General features: G+C 50.6%; 1 protein-coding gene across 1 annotated transcript in view; it reads left to right on the top strand.

Moving 5' to 3' along the window:
• Nucleotides 1-25,638, top strand: part of LOC135219121 (uncharacterized) — a 129,557-nt gene that overhangs the window by 39,319 nt on the left and 64,600 nt on the right. Inside the window, exon 2 of the mRNA XM_064255572.1 lies at nt 25,405-25,613. Coding sequence (XP_064111642.1) covers nt 25,405-25,613 — 209 coding nt within the window. The remainder of the gene's footprint in view (nt 1-25,404; nt 25,614-25,638) is intronic.

Raw genomic sequence — 25,638 nt, 5'->3', positions numbered from 1 at the left:
CAGAGGAGAAGGAATGTCGAAAACCGAAAGGAGGTTGTGGGAGAATCCCCACCGATCAGGTGTCCCTTCGGCGGTTTCTGTGACACCCCAGACTGCCAAGGATCGCTATTGTAAAAGCGTCCTGCGTGAGTGTTTTTCGTCGTCGGGATCTTCATCTCCGAGACGTGATTGGAGAGATTCAGATCGATCTCGGCCTCTCAAGAGGAGTTGGAAGGCTCCGACTATTGATTCGAGCCCAGAAAACTTCCCTGAGGAGTCTCCCTCGGGAGTGAGAAGGCAAGAAGAGCCATTCTTTCAACCAGAGTGAGGAGGAGGCAGGAGGTGGAGGCTATGGACTCCTCCCCCCTCCTCCTTCCCCTCCTCCCGAAGAGGATAAAGAGGAGGCTACGAAGAGATTCATGATGGCGATGCAAGAGCAGATTTCGTCTTTTGTAGAGTTCTGTCTCAAAGGAGCCTCCTAGAAGGAAAGACTCTTCCCTTCCGATCAAAAGATCCTCCAGACGTATGGAGGTATCTGCCGCCAGGATCGATACTCCTACTCGAGGTGAGGTTTCCTGTACGAACCTGGATGAACCGATCAGACGTCCTGGCACCGGCCAGGAGTGAGGAGTCCACCCAGGTTGAGGAGGCAGGAGCCAGAGCCAGGAGTGAGGAGGTAACAACCAGGAGCCAGGAGCCAGAGCAGGAGTGTAGAGGCATCCAGGCAGGAGGCGCAGGAGCCAGAGGAGGCAAGAGCCAGGAGGCAAGAGGCAGGCAGGAGTCAGGAGTCAGGAGGCGGAGTCAGGAGCCAGGAGGCAGGAAGTCAGGAGGCAAGAGTCAAGAGCCAGGAGGCAGGAGTCGGGGACTCGTTCCTGGAGGTTATGACTCTTCTCCAAATAGGAGCTCCTCTCCTTCAGAGCATAGGAGAGGTCTTGGAAAGACTCTCCCTCCAAACGTGGAACTTTCTCCTATGCGTCTTGATCGAGGGTTAGACGAGTTGTCTGATGACGAACCTCCTGCTAATGAGGGACTATCTAGTTATAAAGTCTTAGCCTCATTATTACTTCAAGAATTTGGAGATTCTCTTAGTCCGGCGGCTCCTCCTTCTCCTCGTTCTCTCTTTTCGAGCTCGGCTACGGCAAAATCTTCGGCCTTTTTGAAAATGAAGCCTGCGATATCGATGAAGAAGGCACTCCATTCCTTAGATTCTTGGATGGACAAGAAGAAGGAGTTAGGAAAGACGGTATTCTGCATGCCTCCTTCCAAACTACATGGAAAGAGAGGTATTTGGTATGGGACAGGAGAGACTATGGGTCTTTCTCTACCTGCCTCTGCAGATGCCGACTTTTCCAATTTAGTGGAGGCCTCTAGACGTCACTCCTTAGGATCGGTCAGAGCGATGAGCACTTCAGAGTTGAACCACTTTCTAAAGGGACTTTTTGTCACTTTAGAGGTGTTCAACTTTCTGGATTGGTCGCTCGGAGTTCTGGCCAACAAATCTAAGGATCCGGAGTTTCTTAAAACCCAGAGATTCTCCATAGCGTCCTGTCCTGCATGGACAGGCAGTACAGGACGGTTCGGGTGAAGTGGCTTCCCTTTTTGGTGCTGGTCTCCTGAAAAAGAGATCAGTATATGGATCCCTATTATCGAAAGGGGTTTCTCCGAGCCAGAGGACTGCTTATTGTTTTGCCCCTCTATCGGATCATCTGTTTCCTTCTCAGTTGGTGAAGGATATATCTCGCTCGCTAACTGAGAAGGCGACACAAGACCTACTAACACAAACGTCCAAGAAAGGACGCCCTGTAGTGTCGGCGATTAAGAAGGACTCTCGTCCTCCTCAGCAGCCCTTTCGTGGAGGTACAGCGGCTCGTCCCCCATGCCAGGAAAGAAGAGCTCTGATAAGAGAGGAAGGTCTTCCTTTAGGCCCTTCAAGAAATCCAAGTGACTTGTTGCTCCTTCAAGCACCAGTGGGCGCCAGACTCCTGAACTTTGCAGGAGTATGGGCAAAAAGGGGAGCCGCCGACCTTGGTCAGTGTCGGTCCTAAAGAAGGGATATGTAATCCCCTTCGACAACAGCCCTCCCCTAACATCTACGCCTCGGGAACTGTCAGCGAGGTACAGAGACCCGGTAATGAGAAAGACTCTCCTTCAAATGGTGGAACAAATGTGGGAAAAAGAGGCCATCGAACTTGTGCAGGATCCACACTCCCTCCCCGGGACTTTTACAATCGCCTTTTTCTAGTACCAAAGGCATCGGGGGGGTGGAGACCAGTTCTGGACGTAAGCGTCTTGAATTCGCTTTGTTCAGAAAAAGAAGTTTCGCATGGAAACGTCCGCCTCAGTAATGTCGGCTCTTCGTCCAGGAGATTGGATGGTCTCTCTGGACTTGCAAGACGCATATTTCCACGTTCCCATTCACCATTTGTCAAAGAAATATCTTCGTTTTGTAATAGGAGACAAGATCTTCAGTTCCAAGGTCTCTGTGCTTCGGTCTGTCTACAGCTCCGCAAGTATTCACCAACCTGATGGCGAATGTGGCAAGATGGCTTCACCTAGAGGGAATAAACATCTCCCTCTACTTGGACGACTGGCTGATCAGGGCCAAGTCGGAGATTCAGTGCTTGGAGGACTTATCAGTTAACAAGGAACATGATAGATTCGCTAGGATTGCTCGTCAACCTCGAGAAGTCACAGCTGATCCCCAGCCAGAACTTGGTCTATCTGGGGATTCAGATGGATTCTCGGGGTTTTCGAGTATATCCTTCGCGAGAGAAAGAATCACTCGAGGTTGGTCGAGAATCTCGAGCTTCTTAGAGAGAAAGAACAGCTCAGCGAGGGATTACCTGAGCCTTTTAGGGACCCTGTCCTCACTAGAAAAGTTCTTCTCTCTGGGGAGACTTCACCTTCGCCCTCTTCAGTTTTTCCTCAAAGAGGTGTGGAGTTGGAAGACGGGACAACTCTCGGACATCTTCCAACTTCCACAAGAGGTAAAAGATCATTTGAAGTGGTGGATCCCTCCTCTTCAAAAGAACGAGGGCGTATCGCTTGCCCTGCAGAACCCAGACCAAGTGTTATTTACCGACGCTTCGGAGTCGGGATGGGGAGCGACGCTAGGAGCAAGGGAGGTGTCAGGCACCTGGACAAAGGAACAGGTGTCCTGGCACATCAATTAAAAGGAACTAGTGGCCATACACCTAGCCTTAAAGTTCTTCGAAGAGATAGTCAGAGACGGGGTGATACAGATAAACTCGGACAACACCACGGCTCTGGCTTACATACGCAAGCAAGGAGGCACGCACTCTTTCTCCCTCTATCAGTTAACAAGACACCTGTTAACCTGGACGGAAGAAAGAGGCATAACTCTCCTCACAAGGTTTGTTCAAGGGATCAAGAATGTGAGAGCGGACAGACTGAGCAGGAGGAATCAGGTCCTTCCCACAGAATGGACTCTACACGACAGAAGTGCTGTCGAAGTCTTTGTTTGGTCCCTGTGGGGGAGACCTCACATAGACCTGTTTGCGACGTTCCTCTCCAAAAGAATAGAGATATTTTGCTCTCTAGTGGAAGATCCGAGAGCCTTCGCAATAGACGCGTTTCTCCTGGATTGGTCGGGTGTGGACGCATACGCCTTTCCCCCGTTCAAGATCCTGGGGGAAGTGCTCAGGAAGTTCGTAGCTTCGAAGAGCACGAAGTTGACGCTAATAGCCCCATTTTGGCCAGCCCAGGAATGGTTCACGGAGGTACTGGAGTGGATAGTGGACTTCCCCAGATCGCTTCCAAACAGATCAGATCTACTCAGACAACCCCACTTCAAGAGGTTTCATCACAACCTCCCAGGTCTCGCTCTGACTGCCTTTCGACTATCGAAAGACTTGTCAGAGCGAGGGGCTTTTCTCGCAAGGCTGCGGGCTCTATCGCTAGAGCCCGCAGAGCTTCGACGAGAAGAGTATACCAATCAAAGTGGGAAGTCTTTAGGAGGTGGTGTAAGGGTCAGAAGCTGTCCTCCTCCAGTACCTCTATAGTGAATATTGCCGATTTCCTCCTCTTTCTGAGAGAGGAATCACACCTATCTGTCTCAATAATAAAGGGATACAGAAGCATGCTGTCTTCAGTATTTAGGAATCGAGGCCTAGACATTGCAAGCAACAAAGATCTACACGATCTAATTAGATCTTTTGAGACTTCAAAGGCAGCTACTCCTAGAACACCTAGTTGGAATCTAGACGTGGTCCTGAAATTCCTTTCATCGGATAAATTCGAGCCTTTACATCTGGCTTCCTTCCGCGACGTCACTAGGAAATGCTTGTTCCTGGTGGCTCTCGCTACAGCCAAGAGGACGAGCGAATTGCACGCTCTGGATTCCACGGTGGGGTTCAAAGGAGATGCTGCCATCTGTTCTTTCCAGACAATGTTTCTGGCAAAGAACGAAAAACCCGTCAAAACCGTGGCCAGAAGTTTTGAGGTAAAAGGCCTATCTAAACTTGTAGGCAGAGAGATAGAGAGGTCTCTCTGTCCAGTGAGAGCTCTTAAATATTATTTAGAGAGGAAGAGACAGATGGGAGCTTGTCAACAAGGTCTTTGGTGTGCGGTGAAGAACCCCAAAAGACTCATGTCCAAGAACGCCTTGGCTTTCTTTGTGAGAAGCGTTATTACGGACGCTCACAAGAACTGCTCGGAGGAATCCTTCGGTCTTCTAAAGGTCAAGACACATGAAGTGAGGGCGTTAGCAAGTCTTTGGCGTTCCAAAAGAATATGTCTCTAAAGAATATCATTGAGACTACATATTGGAGGTGCAATTCAGTGTTTGCATCTCATTATCTGAAGGATGTGAGAGTGACCTATGAGAAGTGTTTCTCGCTAGGTCCTTTTGTATCAGCAGATACAGTACTGGGTCTTGGAGCAAAGACTGATCCTTAATTTTGTGTTTTTATCGTACATAAACCCTCTTGTCAGATATGTGCTTGGTTTTCTATTAGCAAGCTCACTAATGTCGCACGGGAGCATAGTGTCATGCTGGTAGGGGATCAAGGGTATGTATGGCTAGTAGGGGAGTACAAAATTTTTTTTTTGTATATTTTGTAATGAAAGTGTATTTATGTTTCGAGTTTTTGGTTGTTTGTAAGGAGTTCGGGGATAACTCCTTACAATCTTAGAACTAACATGGATGTTAGGATCAGGTGATCGGGATCGGTTTTGTGCTCCTTGAACAAGGTGTATTGTCATGTTAGTGGAATAGCCCCCATGAGCAAAGGCCTTTAGGCTCTGCCGAGTAAGTGGATAAGACCCCATTGGCAGACCCACAAGAACTCTTAGCCATAGATCAATATCTCGCTGAGGCTAAGCAGACTCCAAGGCAGTAGCCGCGAAGTCTTCAGCCTAATAAGGTAGGAACCAAGGTTTATTAATACCTACAACATATGTTGTTTACCTGTCTATTTCAGTAGTTAGCTGTCTCTTACCCACCACCAATGGGTGCTAATCAGCTAAGTATATATCTGGCAGGGAAGTTGAATGTATAAAAATGATATTGTCATGTTACAATAAAGTTTTATACATACTTACCTGACAGATATATACGATTAATGGCCCACCCAGCCTCCCCGCAGGAGACAGGTGGAAGAGAAGAATTCTGATTAGAAAACGGGAATGGTTCCTAGTCCTGCCACCCAGGGCAGGGCGGTAGATCACCTGACCTACCGGTAGCGTGTGCCGCGAAATTTGAAATTCTGTCAGAGACGACGGAGTCTATAGCTAAGTATATATCTGTCAGGTAAGTATGTATAAAACTTTATTGTAACATGACAATATCATTTTTATCCTTACTGCCATCACAACTGAAACTCCACAGTGCTTATTTGATTGTAATTATACACATTGTGGTCTTAATTCACTCCAAATTGCGCTTGAACTATGTTGCTGTTCCTGGTTCCTAAACGCTCACTTCATGTCTATTATCCCTTTTTTACAACCAAATTAACCCCCAAAAATTATATACAGATATTTCTAAAATAGATACAAGCAGACGATGGCAAAATTTCATCGTTGCCAATTTAGTGGAGCTTCACACATATGCCGATGCATTTACAAACCTTCCATGAATTCTAGTTGTCATAGTAATGCAATAATGATAAACTTGCTCTAATATGTATATATACTACAAATAGATACGCTAATTTCACTTATTTCTCCGGTTTTGTGTAAGTCTTATACCCTGTTTGGAGGGTAAAACACATACCAATTGGCAACACTGATAAACAATAGAAGAGCGCGAACAACCCCTTATGTACTGTTCACAGCAAAACTGTTGATATTTGAGGCAGGAATCTAGTTACTTTTTCAACAAACGAATATTTTCAAATTAACAATCATGAATATGTAAAAAATTTATGCAATTCATGACCTTATACTGTTGTTTAACTATTTATTTAAATAATTATCTAGTGCACGCTTCTTCTTCTTTCTACCAAAAAATCGTAGTTTTCTTGGATCTGCCAGGCGGTTGGTGTCATTGTTGACGATTGTTGTGAAGAAAGTGCCCCAGCTTCTATGGGTACAAGTGGTGTTCGGATTTAGCACATGGAATGGAAAGTTTATTGACACAAGTGACTCCGTAAACATCGAGATGGCGTCAATCTTCTACATTTTTGGTGTTTTAAGTAAAAATTTTGAAAAGCGTCATGGAGGTATGTTTGCACTGCGCATGGCTAGACATTCATTAACCTCTGTGTAATCTTAAAATATGACCTTAATTTCTAACTTTGGAGAAAATACTTACTTCGAAAGAATAGTAGAGGTCTCAAGCTGTTGCCCTCACCACCAATGACTCGTGACTGGTGCCCATCTCCCGTGTCAGGATGTATTAAAGTACTTTGTCGGAGGGTGGATCCACACACGGCCAAAACTGGATCAGCTAGTCCAGTCGGTTGTTTCCCCTAATAGGTTAGGTTATGTTACCTAAGTTTTTACCTTTTTCAAAGGTAAAAAATATCCGCGGACCGCTGATTTTCAAAGGGAAAAGTTTGTTAATGTGTGCTGTCAGTAAGAACGTAGGGGAACGGCGCTTCTCACCTTACCAGCATATTTAAATATTCTTGGCAAGCTCGTTTGTTCTGGCAAGAGGTATTGTTTCACTGTGCGCACTAGCCTCAGGGTGAAGATCAACTGCGTATACTTAGAAAATGTTGCACTCCAACGAAAAAATTGTCGGATGGTAAATTGGCGTAATATTTTGAGGTAAGTGACTTTTCGAGTAGATTTCACCACGCAGAACAAACTTTTATTCTATGCAATTTGTCATTTGGAATCGTATTTTAGGAGCTGTAACTGCTTACTGCGGATATACAAACTACCCCTGGTGTGTTTTGATTTCTTATTACTAATTCGCTGTTATTTTTTGTCAGTCAGTTATAATTAACCCCCAGAGGTTAGGCTAGCACTAAACACGGTAAAATACATCTAACCCCCAATCCCTATGGTAGTTAATCTAAGTAATAATGGCGCGACGAGTAATTTCATTGAAAATTGCAGTTTCCTTTATAGTATTTTGTTGCATGCTTCACTCATCGACCAGTTTCACTGGACGTGACGGATGTTCTCACCGCGATAGACCTACCTTAGGGGTCAGCTTCCAGCCCAGACACGAGGACAGTAGAATCAGATACTTCAGTTTTTTAGTTTTATTATAAAAATAAAGACCTATCTCATTGCTACATACTATTCAACAATAATTACCTTACACAGGCTCCCTGCCCCACAACATGCTCAAACACACCTGAGTGACCACGTGGTCACTAAGTTATCACGGTGAAGTGGACGGCAATCGATCAGTAGTTACGTCTCTTGCCGTCACTGAGAGTATATGCATGTTTAACTAACAAACTTCTAAAACCCTAGCTGCAAAACATAAACTTTAATAACCAACTCACAACCACCTCATGGAGGCCGTATTCATGGCACAGAAATATAGGAGCAATCACATAGATATCCTCACAGTCTCAGATCTGTAGCAAGAAGGGAGAGGAGTGCGATTCCTGACATTAGCTGGCTGGCCAGTTAGCCATTAAATTACAATTTACGATTTACATTGTCAACTTATTTTCATCTTGCAATAGCAATTTCAGTCTCATCAAAATGAATATAACTACTCTATATGACTCAGTGGCATTGACGTAATAAAAAGCATAGCAGTTCATGTAATTACTGAGAGAACCATGGCATTTTGCTGCCAACTGACTGACGTGGAACACACTTTTTCATGACATCCTCCACCCCTCCTAAAAAGATGAGCCTCGAAATTAAAGTGGGAATGTCAGGTTGATGAAGCAAGAACGCATGATCTCGGGGAGTCAAGGTCTAGACGCATATGCAGCGCTACGATACGGGTCTAGCTCTCAACGACAACACAATTTCCCTACTGAGTGATCATTTGTTTCAATGATAATCACAGCAAGACAAAATTAAGCAATGATCAGTGGAAACATGTACATCAATCATCAATGTAAGGAACACAGGCAACAATCAATGATAAATGGTAGCAATGGGTTTATCAATGTAGTAATCACTGCAGGCCAATGCTTTCATGAAGGCATTATCAAGATCAACACAATAGTAATCATAGACATGGTGGGTATCACTAGTAATGCAGTCAATGAAAATACAATCAACTCAATCCTTATCAACCAAAGCAATGAAACATAGATATGCAACAAAAGTAATAGTAATGTAATAAGGAAATATATTTAGGATAAGCAATATCAATGTCAACTGCAGTGCATACTCAATTCCTGTCAAGGAAATAGTAATTACCTAAATCAGGGCTCGTCACAGAGCATTCTGCGAAATGGCATTTAGCGTCAAGAAACAATAAACATCATTGTAATCAAGAAATGCTCTTGACACTCAGATGCTTGCACCTGTTCCCGTATCTTATCAATTCAGGGTGAGCTGGTTGCTTAATGCTCCCTCTGGAGCCTTCTTAGGGGCGACTTTCAACACCTTGTAGCACATGAGGTGTATTAGGACATTATGAATTACAATTCTCGGTACATACACATCACTCATCCTGTTAGAGACGTCCGCAGACCACCTTTGTTGGTCTCGTGAGACGCAACAACAAAATGATTGAACCCTAACACCTTCAGATCCCTTCTGGACTTCCGCACTTTCACAGTTGGCCTCTAATTGGTTACATCTTTCACTACACTAATCTGTCTTTCATCCACTCCAACATTTGCTTTCTCTTCTCCATAGCAGCCCTTCTTCTTGGTCTGTTTCCTAAACTATTCACTCTTCCACTCGTTTCTTCCCTATCACTCTGTTTCACTCACTTATCTTGAATCTTCCAGTCGTCGAGTAACACTTTCTATATCACTCTCTGGCTGATTCCGGTCACTTCGTGCTACATCATCCATATTCTCGTCCTGGCTCTCTTCTTCCTCTTCCCTTTCGTTGTCTTGAGTGATCTCTAATGGGATGGAGGATGAAGTCCTTACGCCCTCACACCTCATACGAGGCGATGTGATCCATCTGCTGCCGCCTGCGGTCCCACATGAGGACATGCAACAGACCCTGACCACTAAACAACTACGACATCAATATTTCTGCCTGACGGAAACCCTCGAGCAATTCAAGCGTTACAGGTAAGAGGGTTACCTATGGTCACTCCAGGAGCAACATGATAGCCAAGAAAGTACTACACCTTAACAGGTATGGAAACAACAAGCATTATGTTAATGCTAGCAACTCTATTATCTCATTAGTATCATTAATGCTTGGGAATAGTATCATCCATGAATCCCACCTCTTATCAATGTGGGAAACAGCTATGTAGTATAGCACTTACCAAGTAATACAGAATGGGAGCCCACCCTCCTACCAAGTAATACAGACTGGGAGCCCACCCTCCTACCAATTAATACAGAATGGGAGCCCACCCTCCTACCAAGTAATACAGAATGGGAGCCCACCCTCCTACCAAGTTATACAGAATGGGAGCCCACCCTCCTACAGTACCCCTCCTACAAGTAATACAGAATGGGAGCCCACCCTCATACCAAGTAATACAGAAGGGAGCCCACCCTCCTACCAAGTAATACAGAATGGGCGAGACCTCCCTACCGAAGTAATACAGAATGGGAGCCCACCCTCCTACCAAGTAATACAGAATGGGAGCCCACCCTCCTCCCCTCTCATGGATGGTAGGGCATAAATAAATTGAGCTTTGTTCCGATACGTAATACAAACCATCGGTCCTTTAACAATAGGAAGTAGCTAGCGGCAGCTGTGGAACGGTCGTAAGCTTTCGAACAAGGGCGGAGAACGGTAGTTAACTGCTTGTCCGACAGTCGCGCGCCGCGCGACTGGGAGGTAAACAAATCACTTTTGCTTTCGGCCGCGGGTGTGAAGGACTGTTCGTCATCACTCTCTGCCGCTCCATCGTCGTATGCTTTGTTTATATTGTGTTTTCTACTAATGGTTTGTTTGACTTGAAAATGAAACTGTAAGTACACTGTTTTCATTTTCATTACTTAATTATGAACCAACATGGAGCTATCGCCGTAGATGTGGCGATTTCCTCTCTTTTCATGAATTGAACCCTTCAATTATGTCTCGGTGCGAGGGCGGGCGCGCTCGCGCCGAGTCATGTATTTTGGGCGGAAGTGTGTAATTGAAAAATGTAAGTACTTTTTTCATTATATTTTTGCCCTGTGCGTTCGTTACCGAGAGCGTGATTGCGCTCGGCACGAGCCTTTTATTTTTGTATGATAAAATGCAATGAAAGTGGATTCGCAATGCAGTATTCTTTTCATTTTCATTTATTTATTTGCATAAATCATATTATTTGGATCAAGTTTCCGTTCTTACCCGGGAATTGATCTTTTTCCCTTTAAGTTCTATGAAGTGAATCGCAAGGGCAGTATTCTGTTTCATTTTCATATTACTTTTCACTGCTGAGCGGGGGTAGGGGAAGCGAAGGTCTGCCAGGAAGTCGTCGGAAAGCTCTCCCGCGACTCCCTTGGTATCCGATTCTTCGTCTTCCTTCCTGCCCCCCGCTCAGCTTCCTCGTTGTATTTTGTATTTGGGGTCTTCCTTGCGTTCGGGGTGGGGCATGTCTTCCCCCCGTGCGTGAGGGAACCCCTCTTACTAATCTATCTATGCTACCGCAGGTGCTGCATCCGTGGGAGACGACCTTGGACAGGTATGGACCACCGCGGCGGCAGGGCGCGCCTAGCATCCACGGGCTGCTGCAGCGTCTAGCGAGGTCTGGGGCGGTCTCCACTACTACCACGGCCGCTTATGCTGCTCCCCCCCTTCCTGGTCTACACTCCCCATGCTGTGTCGGTGAAGCCGTCTGCCGCTACTAGGGCCGCCGCCGTACCGAGGGGGGGTTGCCGCACGCCGCCTGTCTTCTTCGTGTTGCCTGCCCCAGACTTCCGCTGTTCCAGCAGCTCGCCCCTGGACCGGCCGCCAGTACCCAGGTTTCCGCTGGCTGCCGAGGATTCTACGAGGCGATCGCTGGGCCTGCCGTACCTGCTGCTGATGTGATTCCCGCTGCTGATGTGATATGACAATTTGTCCAAAATTGCATTTTTCCTAACTATACAAACCTGAGGTCCTTTACAATAGGAAGGTACTAGCGGCAGCTGGATAGGTCGTAAGCTTTCGAACAAGGGGTTCGGTAGTTAACTGCTTGTCCGACAGCCGCGCGCGCGCGACTGGGAGGTAAACAAATCACTTTTGCTTTTGGCCCAAGCAAAAAACTGCAGAGTGAGGGGTGGCATGAGGTGGGGCTATGTGTAAAAGGACCTCAGGTTTGTATAGTTAGGAAAAATGCAATTTTGGACAAATTGTCATTTGTTCCGACACTGCATACAACCTTCGGTCCTTTTACAATAGGAAGACTCACTTCTTGGTGGGTGGAATCTGAGTCTTTTGTGAACAGACTGGTGTTCGCCCAACCTTGGAAGCCTCCCTGGTCGTAAGAGCGAGGGAGGGATCCAAGCCTCTGTCCGATTGATCGGGGTGTGCACCGCAGGATCAATGGTCAGACCTCTGGACTGAGTACTAAGAGAGAGGCAAGCGTATCTCTTCGTACCAGCAATGTAAGAACTTGTTCCTGTACAGGAGCAAATATAAAGTCATGGGTTTGACTCTTGTAGGCATCCACTTCCCCCCCCTTGTAGGAGGAAGTGGTGGATATTCTGCTCCTATCCCTAGTGAAAGGGATAGGATGGGGCTCTGTCATATAGCTCACCTGCATCTCGTCCTCATCCAGCGTAGTGACGACCGTGGCCCTCTGCCCACAGGTAGAGGAGGAGGAAAAGACGGGAAGAGGGAGCCAGTCACTCACTCATTCACACATCCATCCACACAGTCACACCAGGACTCGATGCTGTTTCAGCCTGCGAGGGTCTGGGTTTGCTACACAACTTGTTGAGCAGCCACCACGGGTCCCAAGGAAAAGGTATCCAAGGACCTGTGGGCAATATCCAAGGAAGGTAGAAGGACGTAAAGGTAGTCTGGTTAGACCAGACCCCTGCCTTCAGGACCTGCGCCACGGAGAAGTTCTTACGAAACGCCAACGAGGGGCCAATACTTCTGACTTCGTGAGCTCTCGGACGGGACGTACGGATGTCGTCACTACCATCAGCCTCATACGCCCTCCTGATGACCTCACGCAGCCAGAATGAAAGAGTGTTCTTGGATACTTCTTTCTTGGTTACCCCGGTGCTAACGAAGAGGCGTCAACACTCAGGCCCCTGAGGTGTCGAGTTCTCTTCAGATAGCGCCGTAGCGCCCTCACAGGACAAAGCAGCATCTCATCCGCATCATTATCGGTGAAGTCCATTAGGGAGGAATCGTGAATGACTCGAACCTGTCGTCAGGGATGGACGGTTTCTGAGTCTTCGCAACGAAGTTCGGGACGAAATCGAGCGTCACAGATCCCCATCCCCTGGAGTGTCGTACATCATAGGAAAGACCATGAAGTTCCCCTACTCTCTTCGCCGATGCCAGGGCCAGCAAGAAGAGGGTCTTGAGGGTCAGATCCCTGTCTGACGACTCTCGGAGTGGCTCGAACGGCGTTCGAGTCAAACTCCTAAGGACGAGAGTCACATCCCACGCAGGGGGGGGGCCTGAGTTCCCTGGGTGGGCAAGACCTTTCGAAGCTACCTCATGAGCCAAGGAAATCTCGCAACGAGTTCGAGATGTCCAATCCCCTCAGTTTCAGGACGAGCGCCAAGGCGGCTCTGTATCCTTTGGACTGTGGGGACTGAGAGGAGCTTCTCTCGGCGAAGAAAAACGAGGAAATCCGCTACCTGCTGAAGAGTGGCTCTGAGAGGAGATAGACCCCGTCTACGACACCAACCACAGAAGACGGCCCACTTCCCCTGGTACACAGCTGCAGAGGACTGACGGACGTTTCCAGCCATCTCTGTTGCTGCGCTACGAGAAAAGCCTCTCGTTCGCAAGAGATGGTGGATAACAGCCAGCCGTGAAGACTAGGGACTGGACTGCTCAGGTGGTACCGCTCGACGTGTGGCTGGGCGAGAAGGTTGTGCCAAGGGGGAATCTCTCTCGGTTCTCCTGCGAGAAGAGCCAGCAGGTCCGGATACCAAATGGCCTGTGGCCATTTGGGAGCCACCAGGATCATCCTGAGATTCGGGGTGACCAGTGCTCGACTGATCACCTTGCGAATCAGGCTGAACGAGGGAAAGGCATAGGCGAAGAGGTTGTCCCACGGGTGTTGAAGAGCGTCCTCTGCAGCTGCCCATGGGTCCGGCACGGCCGAGAAGAACACCTGGAGCTTCCTGTTGTGCCGGGTGGCGAACAGATCCACGACTGGTCGCCCCCATAGGTCGAAGAGCCTTTCCACCACGTCCTGGTGTAGAGACCATTCGGTCCCTATCACCTGATCCCGACGGCTGAGCGTGTCTGCTACTACATTCCTCTTCCCTGGAATGTAGCGTGCCGACAGCTCTATTGAGTGTGCCTCGGCCCACTCGTGCACCTGCCGAGTCAACTGGTACAACGGGAGAGACACTAGGCCCCCCTGTTTGTTGACGTAGACCACTACCGTGGTGTTGTCGCACATCAACACCATTGAGTGTCCCACCAAGCGGTCCTGGAACTCTTGGAGAGCGAGGAACGCTGCCTTGAGTTCCAGTACATTGATGTGAAGGTGCTTGTCGTTCTCGTCCCACACTCCTGAAGTCAGCAACTCCTCCAGGTGTGCGCCCCATCCCTCGGTCGATGCGTCTGAGAACAGCTGCATGTCCGGGGGGGGAGTGCGCAGAGGCACTCCTCTTAAGAGGTTCCTGTCGTCCAGCCACCAGGCTAGATCCTGCCTCACCTCCGGTGTCAGTGACACTGGAAAGCTTGGGGGATCCGTCGCCTGCGACCAACTCTCCTTTAGCCTCCACTGAAGAGACCGCAGGTGAAGACGCCCGTGAGGGACTAACTTCTCGAGTGACGACAGGTGTCCGATCACGACTTGCCATCGCTGAGCTACCTGCTCCTGCCGAGACAGGAACTGGTTGGCTGCCTCCCTGAATCTGCTGATCCGCGAGTCTGCGGGGAAGACTCGCCCTGCTACCGTGTCGATCAGCATACCCAGGTACTTCATCCTCTGCTTGGGCTCGAGATCGGACTTTTCGAAGTTCACAACGATCCCCAGATCGCGACAGAACTCGAGCAGTCGATCCCTGTCCTGTAGCAACTGCGAGCGGGAGCTCGCCAGGACTAACCAATCGTCGAGATACCTCATCAGACGTATCCCGTGCGAATGGGCCCAAGCAGACACCAGAGTGAACACTCGCGTGAACACCTGTGGGGCGGTTGAGAGACCGAAGCAAAGTGCCCTGAATTGGTACACCATCCCGTCGAGGATGAAGCGGAGGTACTTTCTGGAGGACTGATGAAAATGGGTATTTGGAAATACGCATCCTTTCAAGTCCACCGGAAAGCATGAAATCGTTCTCCCTGATGGAGTCGAGCACTGAGCGTGCCGTCTCCATCGTGAACCGGGTCTGGCGAACAAACCGGTTCAGGGGAGAGAGATCTATCACCGGGCGCCAGCCTCCCGTAGACTTTTCCACCAGGAAGAGTCGACTGTAAAAGCCCGGTGACTGATCCGTGACGATTTCTACAGCTCTCTTGCTCAGCATGGTCTTGATCTCCTGTCTCAGTGCTACGTCCTTCGATGACCCTGGAACGTACGACTGCTGTTGGACCGGGTTGGAGGTGAGGGGTGGCCGAGATTCGAAGGGTAATAGATATCCCTCCCGAAGGACATCTACAATCCAGGTCTCGGCGCCGTAGCGCTGCCAAGTTGCCCAATGGCTGGCCAGGCACCCCCCCACTTCCGGCAGCAGGTGAGGGGGAACGCCGTCCCTAGCGTTTCCCCCCTTTCTTCGACTTCTTCCCAGAGCCTCCACGGGAGGAGGAGGGCTGGGAGGAGGGCTGGTTACGGCTCCCCTTGGTAGAAGTCGAAGAAGACAGAGTCTTTCCCCGGGGCTTCGACGCAGCTACCGTCTTAGCCACCGAGGAAGCGCTAGCCGAGCTCTTAGACTTGGCCGCAGTCCGAGGCTGCCCAGAAGCCTTCGAGACTGCCTGGTGTACCAGACGGTCACTGTCGTCAGTGCGCCGTCTGTCCACCGCAGCGTCCACCATCTCTCCTGGAAAGAGAGACGTGGAACTCCGTAAAAGGTCCGTTGCGAAGTCCAACGCCGCTTCACGCCCGGCCGCCCTGGAAACCCGAGTAAGGACGGCGTCCCTTCGTCGGAGAACCAGGTTGGCCCACAGGTTCACCGTCTGGTGGGCAAGGAAGGAGATGGCTCTTCCTCCAGACTGGCAAAGTCTCCTAAAGGCCGAGTCATCTTCAGGAGAAATTCCCCCGGAGTTGGCTGCGACCTTAGATACTGTGAGGGACCACAGATCTAGCCAGGAGACGGCCTGGAAAGCTGCCATGGCGGTAGATTCCAGGCCGAGTGCCTCTTGCTGCGAGAACCATAGGTTCTCGGACAGGAGCTGTTGCAGAGACACACCCGGAGTCAGCCTGGCTAACTCCGGGTTCACCTGTTTGGGCGGCATCGGGTCTTCAGATGGCACGTAAAAACGCCGCTGTCGCAGCAGAGGAGGCGGAAGCAGCTTGCTCGACCTGCCAGACTTGAGCGAACCGTCTTGTCCGGAAACAAGCGATTCAACCTGGTCCAACACTGAGTCTGCAAGCTCGGAACGCGGCAAACCCACCGTCGGTCTGGGTTCCCTCTTCGGGCCCCAGAACGACTCGAGCCGGGACGTGGGCTCGGATGGTGGGAGCGGCGATCCTTCCCCGAGGTCGTTGTGCTGACGAATCAGCGCAATAACCTCGGCAAAGTTCCTCTGGATCTCAGGAGTGACTGCGTCCTGCGGAGTCGGACCATCCAGTCCCTCAAACAGGAGCATCTCCCGAGACCCTCCTCCCTCAAGGGGAGGAACAGCGACAGACCCCTCTCGGTCTCCTCCAACCACTTGTGCGTACGACCTGGCTGGTCCGAGAACCGTGCCTGGTACGTACGACGACGTGGTGGGATCCTGAGGGGCGCGCACCCTCACGATCACTCCTCAATACCTCGCCCCTCCCGGTGTAACCCGAGGAGGTTGAAGGTATGGGAGAGGCAGACCTGACGCTCCCTCCTCGCTCGCTGGCAGAACCAGCGGGCTTGGAAGACTGCAGGCGATCGTCAACCCGCGGAGGTGCGATCGAGCTGCAGACCTAGTCGAGCCGCCTCGCTGTGGAGAACGGCTGGACCGAGAACAGCGGCCCCGGTCTCGTGTGTCAGAAGAGCTGGTGCTGGTCGCCGTACCCGATCGCTCTCTGTGCGAGTGACGGTCAGGCGACCGGCGAGCTCCACTGTCACGGTGAGACCGGTGCGTGTCCTCACGGCGCGTCAGTTCGCTGGTACCAGCCGTGGCTGGTGCCGGCGAACGGGGGGACCTCTTCCCAGCCTCAGCCCGTGGCCGGTCATGGACCTTCACGTCCGCCGCCGGGTAGCCAGCTGCTCGCCACGAGAGCGAGAGCTGGTCGGTGAGAGTCGCGTAGTGAGCGGCTGTCACAGTCTTCCGCTCCGTGCCGTGAACCTGACGCTGAGCGGACTCAGAGGTCTGGTTCCTGGCTGCACGGTCGCTGTTAGGCGACCGTACACTCGGTACCTCTCGCGAACGAGAGGCCGAGACGGATCCTGCTGCCGTGGCCGAACCACTAACAGCAGGTGAGGAAGTGCCGGTGTTAGCTGGCACTCCTCTGGTCCCCGTAGTCTTCTTCCTCGCGAAGAAGAGACGGGTCCTGCCCCGAAGGAGCAGGGTGACCAGCGGAAGAAACCCCCCGTCTCACCAGAGCGAGACGGGCCCTTAGAAGTTCCCGAAGGAGACTTCTTAGGGGGGGGGAGGCTACCTTCTTCTTCTTCGGCGGGGGAGCCTTAGAAGAAGAAGGGGAAGAGGCGGCAGACGACGACGACGACGAAGAAGACGATGAAGACGACGACGACACCTTCCTCCTCTTCTTCTTCTTCTTCGTCAACCTCCTCAGGACCGACGTCAGATCTGTCATCCAGAGCGGAGCCGGGGCTGCTGTTGCCGAAGCAACAGGGCCCGGACGCACCTGTCCGAACAGATCAGCATCGGGAGCAGCGGGGCCAGGAACAGGAACAACGTCAGCAGGTGCAGGCATCACAGGAACAGCAGTAGAGACGGCAGGGGCAGGTACAGGAACAGCAGCAGTGGTCATCAACGTCACGTCCGAGAACGGCGGCTGGACAGGTACGGCAGGTACGGCAGGCTGTGCAGGCTGTCCAGTTGGACGGACCAGCGGCACAGGACATCCTTGGTTACTGGTGGGAGGTCCAGGGGCGAGCTCTTCGGGCACACGAAGTCTGGTCGCGGCAGCACGGCAAACCCAGGTGGCGGCATCACACTCCCCCGTGATACGGCGACTGGCCCCTGCACCGATGTAGTAGGTGTTACAGAGACCGCGTGCAGGGTGTACACCAGGTGAGGAGGTGAAGCGTAGTCAGGTGTTGTAAGGGTCGTGGTGGTGGTCGTAACCGTCGCATGAGTGACCGCCACGGAGCCAGCGAGATGGTAGAGCAGCCCCTGGACACTCGGCACGCCCTGCAGCCCCAACGATGCCCACACCTGTCCGAGGTCGTCCTTCGCGGCAACCGCACCTGAGGAAGGCAAGGTCGGGTGATTAGCAGGCTCCTCTACCCGCTCGCCCGAAGACGAACGGATAGAGGACCCAGAGTACAACTCGACGTCAGGGTATCTAGCGCCCTCCTCCACACTCGACAAGTCAGGTGAGGAGAAGGACCTAGAAACCCCCCCCCGAAGGGAAGGCGCCAAACGTGGAAGCTGAGCGGGCGGCAGGAAAGACGACGAAGTGTCCGTAACCAAAGGAGTCGCGGGAGAGCTTTCCGACGACTCCTTTGCAGGCCTTCGCTTCTTCCTGCCCTCATACAAAGTCCACTGCGCCTCCGACCAATTATTACAAACTTCACAGGGCTCGGCTCGGGTGCATTCGCGCCCCCGACACCGAGCGCACAAAATATGAGGGTCAATCTCCGGGAATGAGCGGAACTTTCCGCATTTACGCCCTTCGGTAACCGGGCATAGTCTCCGTGGGGTAGCGAGGCGAGGAGATTCCATCATTGACCAATAATTCACAATTAATTAGATAAAGAGAAATGATTGTACTTACAATGATTCTTTCATACACAAACACAACCATATACTCAAGGAAAGCAAACGACGAGAAGCGGGCAGAGAGCGTCGAACACACGTCTACTCGCTGTGAGGCCGAAAGCAAAAGTGATTTGTTTACCTCCCAGTCGCGCGCGCGCGGCTGTCGGACAAGCAGTTAACTACCGAACCCCTTGTTCGAAAGCTTACGACCTATCCAGCTGCCGCTAGTACCTTCCTATTGTAAAAGGTCCGAAGGTTTGTATGCCGTGTCGGAACAATCCCGCTGTTGGCTTGGCTGTCCCTTCTGGGTCTACCGCTGCCGCTGTTCCTGCCGCTCCTGAGCTGGTTGCTGTTCCTGTCGCTCCTGGTTCCTGAGCCTGTCCATGCTGGTCCTGCCCACGGTGTGTCTTCCCCAGTCCCAGGTCCTTCTGGACAGGTGCAGTCGGGCCGTGTTGCTTCGGCAATAGCCCCGGCTCCGGCCTGGATGGAGGACCTGACGACTGTCCTGCGTGAGCTGACGAGGAAGAGGAAGAAGAGGAAGCTGTCATCTTCGTCTTCATCGTCTGCTGCTGCCTCTTCCCCTTCGACTTCTAAGGCCCATAAGCCGAAGAAGAAGAAGGCTGCCTTCCCCCCTAAGAAGTCTCCTTCGGGAACTTTTAAGGGCCCGTCCCACCCCGGTGGGACGGGGGGTCCTTCTGCTGGTCCTCCTGCTCCTTCGGGAGCGGGGCCCGTCTCCCCTTCCGTAAGGAAGAGATAGACGGGGACCAGAGGAGTATCGGTTAGCTCTGGTACTTCCTCGCCTGGTGCTAGCGGCGATGCCGCTACGCTAGGTTCCGGCTCGGTCTCTCGTTCGCGAGAGATCCCGAGTGTACGTTCTCCCTCGGGAGACCGTGCAGCCAAGTTTCGGCGCCAGAGTTCGCTCGGCGCCAAGACGCGGCACGGAGCAGAAGGCTGGTGAGAGCCGCTCAGGTGACTCTCGCCAGGCCAGCGGCCGCTCTTGCAGCGACCAGCTGGTAACCTGGGTTTTCCCCCCTAAGAAGGCTCCTTCGGGACCTTCTAAGGGCCCGTCTCGCTCCGGCGATTCGGGGAGCTCTTCTGCTGGTCCTCCTGCTCCCTCGGGAACAGGGCCCTCCTCCTTCTTCTACCAAGGAGAAGACGGGGACCAGAGGAGTACCAGCTTCGGCTGGCACTTCCTCGCCTGGTTCTAGCGGTTCTGCCGCTAAACCAGGATCCGCCTCGGTTTCTCGTTAGCGAGAAGTACCGAGTGGACGGTCTCCCGCGGGAGACCGTCCAGCCAAAGTCTTGACGCCCGAGCTCGCTCGCCGTCAAGACCGAAGCGCGGAGCAGAAGACTGGCGAGAGTCGTGCAGACGACTCTCGCCAGGCCAGTGGACGCTCTCGCAGCGACCAGCTGGCTGCTCGGGTTGACGTGACGGTCGCTGACCAGCCACGGGTTGAGGCGAGGAAGGGGTGTCCCCACGGCCGTCGGTACCAGCCACGGCTGGTGGTACCAGCGCGGCTCGACGCGCCCGAGAGGACGCTCGCCGGTCTCACTGCGACAGCGAGCCTAGCAGGTCTCCTGACCGCCGTTCCCATCGGGACCGGGCGGAGACGGTAACCAGCAACAGCTCGCCTGACGCTAGAGATCAGCGTTGACGTTCTCAGCCGAGTCTCTCGCCCCAGGCGAGCGGCAAGGCTAGGCCTGCTGCTCGATCGCCACCGCGGGTTGACGATCAGCAGCAGCCCTCCAAGCACGCTGGTCCTGCCAGCGAGCTATGGGGGGAGCGTCAGGTCTGCCTCTCCTGTACCTTCAACCTCCTCGGGCTACACCGGGAGGAGCTAGGTACCTAGGAGTGATCGCGAGAGGTGCGCCGCTCGCGATCCCGCTATGACGCCGTATGGACCAGGCACGGTTCTAGGACCGACCAGGACATACGCGCAAGTAGCTGGAGGCGACCGTCAGGGGTCTGCCGCTGTTTCTCCTTCTGAAGGAGGAGTATCTCGGGATCTGTTCTTGCTGGAGGGACTGGATGGTCCTACTCCGCAAGACGCGGTTACTCCCGAGATACAGAGGAATTTTGCAGAAGTCATTAAGCTGATTCGTCAGCATAATGACCTTGCGGAAGGATTGCCGCTCCCACCAGCAGAGCCCACGTCTCTGCTCGAGTCGTTTTGGGGCCCGAGAGGGAACCCAAACCGACGGTGGGTCTGCCGCGATCAGAGCTTGCCGATTCTGTCTCGAACCAGAGTCTCTCGTCTCCGGACAAGAAGGCTCTCTCAGTTCTGGCCGGTCGATCAAGCTACTTCCACCTCCTCTACTGTGACAGCGGCGTTTCTACGTGGCTTCGGACACCGTATTTAAATACTCCTTCGGTCCTCCTGAGAGGTTTCGACCTCGACGAGGACTGGAATGAGTCGGAGGACGGTATCGGCTCTCTCCTGTCAGGTGTCGATCAGCCCCACCCAGACGACGTTCACAGTGGCGGCAGACCCTTACCTACAGTGAGAGTTCGTAACCCTCCGCGGGAAAACGTTTTCTCCTGACGATACGTTTTCCCAGACTGAGAGGCCATCGCCGCAAGGCGATGGCTGCTCCTACTCTTCTCCAACTGCTAGTTCCACTGGGAAGGCGAGCGAGTATCCAATTCCTCCCCCATTCCCTCTCTCCTTACGGCTACGAGGGAAAGGGGAGGGATCCTACAGAGATTTCTCTGTAGGATCCCACGTTGGGGACTGCGCTACCGGGGGGACCTTCGGGTCCTACCTGACGTAAGCCCCGGTCGTTGAGGAGGGATCCTGCCCCATTCTCGATTTCTACGGGAATCGAGAGGACCACCGGCCGATATCGTTTGACGAATTCGGTGGGGGTATCGCAGACTGCTTAGAATTCTACGGAATTTCTAGCGCATTCAGAGTGTTCGAGTTTTTTACGATCTCCAAACACTTAGGCGAGATCACGGTCCAAAGTGAGCGAGACGAGAATCCCCGATATGTTACACGATAATCGGGAACCTCGCCTATGCTCGAATTCCTGGAATTTCTAGCATTGGGAAGAAGACTGCTGCTGAAAGAAACTATCTCACAGTAGGCGACCAACCTGGAATAGAGAAGATCGGACGGGAATATCCAGTTTGGCTTGAACTATCGTCTTAGTATTCTGTTCACCATTGAAGCTTTCCTTCGAGGAAGACTTCTCCTTCACTCTCTTTAATAGAGATCGAAGGTGCTCGATCTCCAATCCTTATTTTGTTTTCTTGAAGGAAAGAATTTAGGATGGAGATCGTTGTTCAGAATCCTACAAATATACTACGTATATTAACCTCGCGACATGATTCTACTAAGCAGTTGAATTGTCCGAGGAGTAGGCGCATATCCTAGTTAATCTACGGATTGCGACTTAGAAGAGAAGTATTCTAATTGAACTGCAACTCGGGGTTGCCTGCAACCTCCCAGGAGTTTTCAGTTTCAATTTTATATACTTATGGTTTTGTCACGACAACACCATTTCAACTTTTATATTTACCGAAATTAGTTTCGCCTAAATATAATTGCTCGAGCATATCTTTTATGCTCGGTGGTTATAGCGAACGCATTCCTTCGTGGAATAATGGATTACCTGGCAACTCAGGATGACGAGTCAGCGAGAGCTCAGGCTCAACTACTGCGTATTGAACTGCCTGATAGCAGTTCTGTATCAGCTGGGCCTCCGAGATGCACGGTCAGTTAGGTCTCTCTCTCCCCTGCTTTGATTGACTACCGAACCGTATCTCTGCCCAACAATCATGGACTTAGGTCTCTGATTAAGGGGATTCTCGCAATAATGAAGGACCATCTACTGCTGTGACGCTAGATTCCATCGCCTTCGACATTGCGAGAATTTTCAACAGAGATATCTCTTGGACTCTTTCATCTTTCTGTTTACCGCACGGTAACAGAAGTCTGTACAAGTCTCCCGCTGCATCGCACTGCGATAATGCGAATGATTTTGCAGACATATGAGTTTGTCTTCAAAATATCTCATATTCGTAGGTGTACAATTGTTCATTGTTCAACCCTGAATTACTAAGATGTGTCAGAAGACAATAGCCTACTATCCGACCTGACAGCTCTACTTCCAAATGTTCAGCCCATGAGAAGCAGTTCTTCAGGCGGCTTTTTCCCTGTGTTTTCATTACTGAAGAACGCCCCGCTTTCATTGCAACTACGACTTCTCACCGGACAGCAATGAAATAGCGGTTAGCGTTTTCAGTCATGTGTAAGCACAGGTTATGAATCTTGAGAATCTTTCTCTCGATTTGTCTGTGAAGACGTAGGTTGCATTCAATATCTACCTTCGTCTTCAACAGTACATAGTGTTGTTTCTCCTTAGCTGAGATTCAACAACTATGAGATGTTTTGCCTTCAGGGACCTCGGTCTCTAGAAGGCAATTGACTTTCGCCTCTTGGGCACATGCCTTAAGAGAATCATCACCTCGCTGTCCGCATTGGTGACAAACAAATACATTATTTGTTTGGTCTCTCGCATAACCCTTTAAGGCGAAGGTCACATGACTTACTCGGATGCTTGGACAACTTGCCTCCTACCGAACGCAGTCAGTCGGCAGCTGTCAGAGCGCCCGAGTCAGTTACGAACTACGCTGTTGACTTAGTTCGGTTGTTACAGAGCAATCATTACTTCGTTTTAATAGCTTGTCACAGTACCCATACCATCGACACCCACCATGGAGTGTCTGTGTCCTATCCACTACCGAGAACTTCGCTGCATGGGGATAGGAGGATGCGAGAGACTTCGTGGCAAACGGACAGACCAGTATGGGTACTGGGGGGGGGGGACATCACTGAAGTAGAGAAGAGGGATAGGTCATGCGACTATTTCCTTCTTTTCCTCTGAGGAACTGCATGACTTCTGCGAAGTCAAGCATCCAGGGGATGGGGATCCGTGACGCTCGATTTCGTACCGAACTTCGTAGCGAAGACTCAGAACCTTCGGCGGTCCCTGACGATTGGTTCGAGTCGTTCACAATCCCCTCCCTAACGGACTTCACCGCCTTCGAGCGAAGGAGATGCTGCCTTGTCCGCAAGAACTTCTCCGTGGCGCAGGTACTGAAGGCAGGGGTCTGGTCCAACCAGACCACATGCCCTTCCTTCTACCTTCGGGATATTGCCCACAGGTCCTTGGATCTTTTTCCTTGGGACCCGTGGTGGCTGCTCAACACGTTGTGTAGCGAACCCAGACCCTCGCAGGCTGAACAGCATCGAGTCCTGGTGTGACCGTAAGAATGGATGAGTGAATGAGAGTGTGACTGGCTCCTCTTCCCATTCCCCTTTTTTCTTCCCCTCTACCTGTGATTAGAGGGACAGGTTGGTCACCCTGCTGGATAAGGACAAGATGCAGGTGAGATACTCAAACAGAGCCCCATCCTATCCCTTTCACTAGGGATAGGAGCGTATATCCACCACTTCTTCCAACAAGGGGGAGGAAGTGGATGCCAGCTTGAGACAACCCATACTTTATGTTGCTTCTTGCAAACAGGAACAAGTTCTTGCTTGCTGGTACGAAGAGATAGCTTGCTCTCTCTAGTACTCGGCCCAGAGGTCTGACCATTGATCCTGCGGTGCACACCCCGATCAATCGGACAGAGGCTTGGATCCCTCCCTCGCTCTTACGACCAGGGAGGCATTCCAGGGATGGACGAACACCAGTCTGTTTCATCAAAAGACTCAGATTCCTCCCACCAAGAAGTGAGTCTTCCTATTGTTAAAGGACCGATGGTTTTGTATTGACGTTATCGGAACAACAATGACAATTTGTCGAAAATTGCATTTTTCCTAACTATACAAACCTGAGGTCCTTTACATATAGTCCCTCCTCATGCCACCCCTCACTCTGCGTATTTTGCATGGGCCAAAAGCAAAAGTGATTTGTTTACCTCCCAGTCGACTGTCGGACAAGCAGTTAACTACCGTTCTCCCCTTGTTCGAAGCTTACGACCGTTCCAGCTGCCGCTAGCTACTTCCTATTGTTAAAGGACCTCAGGTTTGTATAGTTAGGAAAAATGCAATTTTCGACAAATTGTCATATTTGCTCCTTTTGTTTCCCTACTACCCTGATAGTTTGGCGGGGTGGGTTCCTACCTACACTGAAACATAAAAGGATCGCTACTGCAATTTCCAAATTTTAGCTGCAAGTACTTAGAAATTCTTAGCTATGTAATTACTTGGTAAGTATACACAAAATCTCATTTTATTGAAAAAATATCAATATTGAAGCTTAAAGAGACAGACAGACAGAAAAATTTAAGGCTAGTAATAGATGGATAGTTAGTTGTGTTAGGCAGTATAGTCTAAATGAATTGAAGATCTTGATAGAATTATGAGCAAGTCTTCATTTTTGATGAAACAATTGTGCTCTTTAAGATGCTACCCAAATATTTTTATGCATACATATCATTAAAAGTGAAGAAATAAAGTAAAAGGAACGCATGCTTGTTGATTATGAAATGAAGAAATAAGTACATAACTAAATCCTGCAACAAATTCTAAAAGTCTAAAAAAATTGTCACATTGTTACAGTAAGGTAGGTAAATAGTAGGCCACCTAGGATATTTCTAGATCATGGATTTAGATATATTTGTTCTGAATAATTGATAATGGTTTGTTATGAAACAAATTTCATGACTGAACTAAAAAATGTATATCAAAATTTCAGGATCTGTCGATATGAAAAAGCCTTCAATTGACGTTGCTGAAGAATCAGATTCTGACTCGGCTCCAGATGAGGGAACAATATCAACCGGAAAGAATGTGATCGTTGAGGAGAATTTAAAGATGAAGAAGGAAATTATGAAGATAAAGAAGCAAGTTAAGGAAGCGAGAAGATTAAAGCATGAGAAGAACAAAGAGCAGCAGATGAAAAAGGTGGGATATTGTTCACTTCAAAGTT

Source organism: Macrobrachium nipponense, chromosome 1 (assembly GCF_015104395.2).
Source record: "Macrobrachium nipponense isolate FS-2020 chromosome 1, ASM1510439v2, whole genome shotgun sequence".
Taxonomy (NCBI): domain Eukaryota; kingdom Metazoa; phylum Arthropoda; class Malacostraca; order Decapoda; family Palaemonidae; genus Macrobrachium; species Macrobrachium nipponense.
Note: the sequence above shows the minus strand (reverse complement) of the source record. Positions and strands in the feature narration are given on the sequence as shown.